The 9,136-nt window shown below is 46.6% G+C and overlaps 1 protein-coding gene across 4 annotated transcripts in view; it reads left to right on the plus strand.

Moving 5' to 3' along the window:
- The window catches only part of salr (spalt-related), a 40,414-nt gene extending 31,685 nt beyond the window's left edge, over nt 1-8,729 (plus strand). For 2 of the 4 annotated variants that reach the window (XM_070208843.1, XM_015172565.3), the window contains exons 2-7: nt 1,274-4,163; nt 4,637-4,794; nt 6,816-7,038; nt 7,110-7,342; nt 7,428-7,625; nt 7,915-8,729. In XM_070208843.1, coding sequence (XP_070064944.1) covers nt 1,424-4,163; nt 4,637-4,794; nt 6,816-7,038; nt 7,110-7,342; nt 7,428-7,625; nt 7,915-8,304 — 3,942 coding nt within the window. In that variant the 5' untranslated portion in view covers nt 1,274-1,423 and the 3' untranslated portion in view covers nt 8,305-8,729. Of the gene's footprint in view, nt 1-606; nt 877-904; nt 1,216-1,273; nt 4,164-4,636; nt 4,795-6,815; nt 7,039-7,109; nt 7,343-7,427; nt 7,626-7,914 lie in introns of those variants that run through there. The other 2 variants (XM_002051213.4, XM_032437673.2) reach the window with 2 other exon arrangements.
- Nucleotides 8,730-9,136: the final 407 nt, after the last annotated feature.

A 9,136-nucleotide genomic window follows, 5' to 3' on the forward strand; every position in this document is an offset into this window, starting at 1 on the left:
GTTGCTGCATTAAACAAATTGATTTCGGATGAGCCCATTGCCTTCGTCGGCATTGATAGAAATACTATACGATGTGTTCGCGTCGACGATTTCGAGAGCGCCCAATCGATATAAATATGTATGTATAGATGCGAGTACGAAATGTGGATAGCCAACAATCTGACTATGGCTTTTATCGGGATGTGGGGTCAGGGCATGCATCTGGGCACACCTTGTGTTTACCTTTGCCAATAAATTCACTTAATTGCCGGGAAATAATCATAAAGCAATCGCCCGTAATGCGAACGGTATACCAACTCCACGCTCATGTGCGCATCGATTATTGTGAAATATTTTTTCCAATTTACTGTGGGACTAAAAATATGCTAGAGCACGGCAAGATTGTTGAAAATGTAACATACAAATTATACAGAATTATGGGGAAATCGATTTGCTGCCAAAATTGGTAAACTTGCATCTGAATCTTTCTTTCATTGCGAGCCCAGCTGAATTTGGCATTTGTAAGATGTTCCCTATTAAATATACAATGCATAATTTGAAAATCTTAGGTATTCGAATGAGACAAAGTAAACTTTGAATTTACAATTCGACACAATCAAAAACTGTTCTGTAATAGCTTACAGGTATTTGACAATGTCGTCAGCGCTCAAGGAGATCGATTATCCACCAGTTTGACCGATATTTACCTACGAAGCACATTTGAATCTGTCATAAGGCTTTTAGCATTTCCGTATCATAAGAGACCCATAACGCAATCTGGGATTATATATGCCGATAGGACGGACTAGGCGTGTGGGTGAGCTGGCAGCAAGTAAATTAGATATAGCCGGAATAAATCGAATGGGACCAAAACAAAGTTATGCTGAGTGATTCCAAGTAATATATCAATAAATTAACCAAGCCAATGGCTCATGCAAAACGCAAACGCATCGAGCTTCGGCCAGTTCAATAATTCACAAACACAAGACACGGACACGGAAAGTCCAAAAACATTGTTCTGATATAGATATGTATTGCCCGGTTGGTTAGGTAGGCTAAAATTAAGTTATACGCCCCTAATAATATGCAATGCGTTCATTTATTCATCACCCAAAGTTGCGACACGACGCTATTCATATATTCAAAAATTTATCATAGTCTGACCGGGTCGGAGCCTCCTTACGTGACGGCATCGCCATCTCGCCGGTTATAGCAAAAATAATTTGTCAGGAATATGTGCGTAAATTTGTTTGATCCCACTTTCTGATTTTAATCTCTCTCGTCTCACCCACAGCGCCCATGAACAGCAGCAACAACGCTGCAATCACACCCATACCCATAACCGGACCCAGGTCCAGTGTCCAAGATAGATCTCGAATCAGTACCAACAGAAATTGTGAACCGAAGGAAGTGGAGCGATCAGCACCCACCGTTCTAGAGGAGAATGTGTTCAATATTTCGCAACCGCATCAATTACCGAAGCACAGGTACGCGCAGTGGCTCTTCTAATGGTGGCAGCTCGGTAGCTGCAGACCCTACAGGCGATAGCAGTCTGCTAGCCAAGGAGCTGAATGCGGACAGCAATAATAACGGCAGCGCAGCGGACGAAATGCCGGAGCCGGAGGCGGCGTTACAGCTAGAATCGGAGACATCGTTGCCCTGCGCTGATCAGCCGGAGAACAGTAATGAGGCGCTGGATTTATCGGTTATCTCCGGCAGCCGCTTGCCTACAAGCGGGCACGTGGCACTAGAAGCTTTACAACATACCAAAGTGGCGGTGGCACAGTTTGCAGCCACTGCGCTGGCGGGTACGACTGATCCAAATGATCTGGCCATGGTGCAATCGACGATCTTCAATGTACAGCGACAGCATCTGATGCAGCTGCAGCTCATCCAGCACCTACAGAGTCAATTGAAGCGGGCGGGTGGCGTGGTAGCTGCTCTGAGTAGGCCGGGTCAAAGTTATGCTGAACCTGAAGATGAAGATGAGGAGGAGGAAGAAGAGGAGCCGCCGCCGCCGCCGCCGCCGCCGCCGCTAAATCCTTCCAAAGAGCAGCCGAAACTAAATGGCGAGGAAGCAGAGATTGATCATGAAAGGCTGGAGGAGAGTTCAAAGACTGAGGAACAGGAAATGTCAATGGAAATAGAGGCAATATCCAATGAGTGCAATAGGGAACGAGAGGTGCTCCTCACCAAAATAGAACGCGACCGTGAAATTGAGGTTGAGGCCGAACGCGAGCTGGAGAGTGAATATAAGCCGATAATGTGCGATATCAGCTCTAGTCTGGCATCCAGTATCATTACCAATCACGACCCACCACCGGCGCCAAATGAGCCCAACTGTCTGGAGATGCTGCAACGCCGTACAGAGGAGGTGCTGGACTCGGCGTCGCAGAGCTTGCACGCCGCGCAAATGCAGGAGGAATATTCGGAATATGCCTCAAAGGAAGCACAGAGTCGTGGTGAGATCTTTAAGCATCGTTGCAAGTATTGTGGCAAGATTTTCGGCAGTTACTCGGCCCTGCAAATACACCTGCGATCCCACACCGGAGAGAGACCCTTCCATTGCAACGTCTGTGGCAGCAAGTTTACCACCAAGGGCAATTTAAAGGTGCACTATCAACGCCACACGCAAATCTTTCCTCCCATGCTGCTGCCGCCTGTGGTCAATGGGGGGCCACCGCCGGCAACGCCCGAGCAGTTTGCCGCTCTGCCACCTATTCGTTTACCCTTTGTGACGCCAGCGCCTCTGGCACCGCCTCCGCCGCCTAACGTAGGTCAACCTAGCGTGGATCATACACCGTTGGAACAGCAGCAGCAGCAAGAGCCGCAGTCGTTGACAATGTCGGGACATCTACAGCAGGCCGAGGATCTAAGCAAGCCGGCCAGAGAGATGTCGCACTCTCCCATGCAACCCGCGCAGACATCCAAATCTCAGCCTGAACGGAGCAGAAATCAAAGTGCAACGGATTCTGTCCAGCCGCCGGTAGCTTTCACCGAGAAACAAGAAAAGGATAAAACGAAGGACAGTCCAAAGCCAACGACGCCGCCGACGACGGCGAATCGTCGAAACGGCAGCGTACGTAAGCGTCAGACGAGCAATGCGGGCAGTCCGCCCGGAGATGATCGCGAACATCCCGAGCATCTACAGATTGCCAAGCTGGTGCGACGCTCTTCGGCCAGTCGTGATGGGACTGTGGCACTGCCAGGCGAGTACTCGTTGGCTCAGATGGAGCGCATCATTGACAAATCGTGGGAGGATCTCATTGAGATAGATAAGACATCGGAGACGTCAAAGCTTCAGCAGCTGGTTGACAACATCGAGAACAAGCTAACCGATCCGAATCAGTGCATTTTCTGCCAGAAGGTCATGTCCTGCCGCAGCTCACTGCAGATGCATATACGCACTCACACTGGCGAGCGACCTTTTCGCTGTAAGATCTGTGGACGCGCATTCGCCACCAAGGGCAACCTTAAGGCGCACATGAGCATACACAAAATAAAGCCACCCATGCGCAGTCAGTTCAAGTGCCCAGTATGCCACCAAAAGTTCTCCAACGGCATCATCCTGCAGCAGCACATTCGCATTCACACCATGGACGACGGCAGCGGCAATCAGGGGCATGGTCAGGGTCAGAGTCAGAGTATTGGGCTTGGTGATGCTGAGCGCTTGGGTATTGAGGATCAGAACTCAAACAAGTCGCTAGGCACCTCAGACACTTTGGACTTCTCAACCACCATATCAGACCACTCTGGGCAGCGCTCGGAGTCTTCGCAGGGAGGCGATTTCGACGAGTTCATGACCATGGACAGCACTGACGATTCGCGTGACAATTCAAGTGCAGCCACCGCCACACTACTTGACAGAGATAGAAGGACTGGCCATGATGACGAACGCTCCAGATCCGATATGGAAGGTGGTGGACGTGAAAGCACCAGCGGCGAGATGCCTGCAATGGACCTTTCATCGCCATCATCGTCGTCGGCGGCAACAGCGGCTGCGGCGAGGCTCTTTGGCGTCGGTAATAGTACAACAGCTGTTGGTACTGGAGCCCTACCGATGCTTGGCATGCCGATGCCTCCGAATCTGTTACTGATGGCGGCGGCGCGCGATGAGATGCATGCGCTAGGGCAAACGCATGCCAAGTTTCCGCTGCTGCCCTTCGGACCGCTCGGATTAATGGGTAAGTACGCAGCGACTGTCAAGCTGCGAAATGACAAAGCCTCTTTGTCTGTCACCTTTGACCCAGGCGATGTTTGCCATGAGACAGTGAGGCAGTAGCTTCACGCGGCCGCGGCACAATAAATCTGCGTTCTTAGCGCGACATAACTCAATTGGACCAAGACAAAGCATTTACAGCCCCATCCACACCCATTCCCCAATATATGCCACGTCTGCCTATGCCAAATTCCAAAATTTATTTATAAACTTTTCGCGCATTTTCAATTTCAATACGTGATCGGCGTCGGAAGGCAGCCCTCAATGAATTACGCTTTGTTTCATGATCGTGGCGTCATTATGTCACAATGTTTTATTCTGATGAAAATTTATTATATTGAATTTCGGTTCCTCTCGTTTCCAACATGCGTCGAAAGTTATGTCGTATCATGACTGCCTTGTGCTTGATTTGTTATTTCCTTGACTCTCTATTTTTAGGTCTGCAGCCGCCCCCAAATGTGTGCAATTTGTGCTTCAAGATGCTGCCCAACCAGGCTGCCCTGGAAACTCATCTACAGAACGAACATGCCAAAGAAATGACGGTTCCTTCCGCCCGAGCCCACTCCAACGAAACTATATCACCGTATGGGCCAAAGGTAAGTTTGTTTTCGGTTGTTTGTTGTTAAATCTTTTCAAATGGGACTTGTAATAATTTAGCTGGGTAAGGACAAGACTTTGACAAATTTAAACTGCTCTCTTGAAATGCTGCAAAAACGAATAAATATCCTCGAAATGAAATGCGCTTCTTAAACAACATCTAATGATGAGAATTAATGCCAGCTGTGCAAATAGCTTTGTTGCCGCTCCGAATCGCAATGCATACATATAGAGAGCCTGGTCTTGGCATCATTAATGAAATTGTTATGGCCAGAAGTGCTCAAGAGTGGGCAACCCAATATGGACAGAAACTAGGAAACTGGGTAGACTCCCGTTTAGGCAGGTCCATACAAATTATGAGCTTATTATTAATTGCTCATCTTGCTCTTGTTCACGACTTTGGCATTATTATGAAGAAATTGTGGCCAAGTTGCATAGTTTGCCTTAATTGTCGGCGTTCCGCTTGGCGGTCGCATCTAAAGAAGAAGAAGAAAAAACATTGAGGTTGAGAGTTTAGCTCGCATTGCCCAGGGCCTTGTGCATGTCTTAAAGCGCTGAGATTACACCACACAACAACGCCAATTATTTATTAAAGTGCGTTCGTCTTTGAGCTAGTATGGTTTATTACAGAAACACGAGCGCGGGGAAGCGGCAAGTCTGGTCTGCGCTCAACGTTCTATATAGTATGTGTCTACGTTGTTGAGCAGCCATGTGGCTGCCCATAACTTAAGCACAAATGCGAGAATTAATATTTAAGAATGTTCGTCCGCAGTTTCATGTTGTGGTTCTGCCTTGCGCGCAATGCGGCATTGTCTATATGACTAATGACATCGTTCATTATATTTTAAATTCTTGGAGTAACTCCAAAATTGTAAGTGAATATTTGAGAACGGTGGCGGATTTCAAATTCAATAATATGACCCTGCGAAAAGTTCGAACTGTAGATACTTTTTGGAACTCTCAACCTGCAATTGCTTATAAAGCAGTCCAGCACAAAGTCGGACAAGAAATTTTACGAATACTTCCTATTTTAATGCAAGTATAATTCTCCATAGTACTATTAGGAAAATTGTTGCCCCTTGGGCGTGATTTTAAACCTCAATCCGCCCATGTGTCTTGCTATATTTTGGCCCAAATGTCATAACATTTTCAGCCAGTAATCAGCCCTGTTACGCTGCCTTGTCTTGTCGTCTTGCGGAGACAGACTGCACTCCATACTGGGTGCTCCGTTCCGTTTTGCTCGCTTAACACATTGTTGATGATCTTCATCAGACACGAGACAAAGTTGGCGGGCATCGTCATCGGCATCGGCATCGGCATCATTTTTGGGCTTGAAATTTTTAAATGATTCAAAAATTGTAAGTAATTACGAGAATGCATTATGATGATGCGAAATTTACGAGTTGGTCTGGTCCCAGAGTAGTCGCAGCTGCCCCCCCTCCCATTCCGAGCTCTACCAGATAAATGTCAACGCGGCGAGTGCGCGCTTCGCGTGCCATCTCTTAAGAAATGGGAATAGGCGGTGGTATAATCTTAGGGGGGATCCGGACAGCGGGGTGTTTGTGTGCCGGATCGGTGGCGGTGTGTGCGATGCATTCAATGCAAATAAATTATGTTACGCTTTATGCAAAATTATTTAATCTTTTGTTTGTCGCGCCTCGGTCGGCATCTGTGGGGCAGCCAGGGACTGTGTCAGCCGCCGCACCAGCCGGCAGCCAGAGCAACCAGAACGAAAACCAGAACAAACAATTGTTTTGCCATAAAAATATGAGACCCGGCGGTTTTGTCTGCGCAAGATAATTAGTTGGCATTATTATACGCGATGGCATAGAAAAATTGTACTTTATGTTTTGTGGCTTCTCGAAAATAAGATAATTAGGAATTGCGTCTAGGCCGAACTTTGAGAAGTGCGATTTGAACGCTACATTAACTGGCAAATGCAGAGAAATTATCGCCCCTTATGGCAGTCCGCGTTTTGTTTTCGCTCAACTAAACGCACACATATATATATATTTTTCAGCTCACTCTCAATCCAAATCTGTTTGCTAAGAAGCCGAAGCAATCGCAGGAGTTGGCGCCAGCGGAGCCAGTCACGCCATCGGCGGCAACCATTAAAGAGGAGCCTGAGTCCGATCGGCTGCTAGTCGACGAGGGTGGCGATAACGCTTCAAATACAGCCGCTACCAACTATCAGCACGAGGCAGCCGCCGATGCGGAGCAGTCACTGATGAAGATGCAGTTGCGTAAGTGCTATCTACTGTGGTACCAGTCCAGCCACCATATACCATTTATATTGGGCGCTGATCCTTCACAGATGCTCATCGCTTTCCAGCTAGCCCGCTGGACTTTCAGCAAGCACTTATGTCGGCAGGCCCGCCCAGCTCTAGCCTCGATCCGCCGGTTAACAACAAGCATTTCTGCCACGTCTGCCGACGCAATTTCAGTTCTAGCTCCGCGCTGCAGATTCACATGCGCACTCATACCGGGGATAAGCCCTTTCAGTGCAATGTCTGTCAGAAGGCCTTTACCACTAAGGGTAACCTTAAGGTGCATTTCTGATGCGGTTTTCAGTCGCCAGAGCCTATATTGATCCGCTTACATTTTCCTGTGCATCTCCGCTTGCTTACTATAGGTTCATATGGGTACGCATATGTGGACGAATCCAACATCGCGTCGGGGCCGCCGTATGTCCCTAGAGTTACCGATGCGCCCTGGACCGGCACCGGGCGCTGCACATGGAGCGCCTTCGGCTGAACAGGAGTTCATGCAGCGCCGACCGGAACTCTTTTTTCCCTATCTGCCACCTTTCTTCAACGGAATTCCACCCAAGGTATGTGCTCAACTATCATATTATCTTTAAAAGCTGTAGAAAATGCACCTCTGCTTAAAAATTGGTATTCGACTGCTTTTCTTGCTCTATTCGTTTTATTGTTTTATCAAAATTGATTTTCATTTATGGAGCTGGACCTAAAAAATCTCATATTTTTTCCTATAATATTCACATGCTTGATTTGTTCGAAATTTGCTTTTGTTTCTGTGGCTTAAGATAGGCATCACCCAAAGGTTGAATACAGAAAATTTCTCTTTACATTGTTCTTTATCTTCAAAATGAATATTAGCCCGGTGAATTAAGTCCTGGCGCGTTTACCAACATACCTCCACCGCACTTTGCAAATGGAGCCAAGTATCCATATCCGCCAGGTCTGCTGAGTTTTCCAAACTTCTTAGGTGGCGCTGGTCTTCATCACCAGTATGCCCATGGAATGGAGCGCAGTAACAGCAAGTCACCAACGTCAGAGCCGGCGCAAAGCCCTGCATCTCGCGAGGATGACGGAACTTTAAGTAATACCATCTGGCATCCGTTGAGCAGTATCAAGATGGAAAACAATCAAAATGAGAGCATTGGCAATCAGAGCGAGAAAGAGCAGGAGGATAATGGAGGCGTGGATGTAGACGCCGAACCTGAGGCTGGAGCCGAGGAGTCCGAATTCCAGGGCGGTGAGAAATAACTGTAAAAGATCGCCTTACAGTCTATTGGAATACACATGGTTTTTGTGGAGTACATATCTTGAGCATAACACTACGCTAAGCTTGATCTAGCACACATATACGATATATCCTCTGTGTCTATATACTATAGTATGAGTAATTAATGGCGATTTTGAGGCATTTAAATGCATTAAGTATAGCAATAAGTTGTATAAATTGCAAAACGTGAGCAAAAACAAAGAAGACCGAACCTGGCGGCACACACACACACACTCACAATTAACTAATTTTATGGCTACACATAACACTTAACAATACAAAAACAAAAACAAAAGTAGATACACGTAATGTAAACTGTGGTAGTTGCATATAAAAGCGAAATCGAAAATCGAATGATCAAAAATAAAACCGTGCGAGCAAATTGCAAACCTCGAGTGACATTTAAATTTCAGCAATTGGAGAGGATTTTCGATAATGATGGCATTAATGGAATTTTTTTTTGCTAAAGAAAATATTGAAAATTGTTATTTTTTTTCGATTTTTGTGAATTTTCTATACCCTGGGTAAAAATGTATTTTCTACCTCTTAATGTATATATATTTTTTGATCAGCATCAATGACCGTCTGTCCGTGATTCCGTCCGTCCGTTCATCTGGCCGTGTGTCTACTACGATCTCTGAACCTTTTAGAGCTAAAATTGTGAACGTATTTCCTACTTGAACTCGCGCCGTGCAAGTATGTTTCCGATAATCGACGCCCTATCTCCAAGCAATCGATGAAAATCGATATTGAATTTCTGTTTTTTGGGCAAATATCTTAGGTCTTGAAAGCTAGTCATTCAATTTGATCAAA

Source organism: Drosophila virilis, chromosome 4 (genome assembly GCF_030788295.1).
Source record: "Drosophila virilis strain 15010-1051.87 chromosome 4, Dvir_AGI_RSII-ME, whole genome shotgun sequence".
Taxonomy (NCBI): domain Eukaryota; kingdom Metazoa; phylum Arthropoda; class Insecta; order Diptera; family Drosophilidae; genus Drosophila; species Drosophila virilis.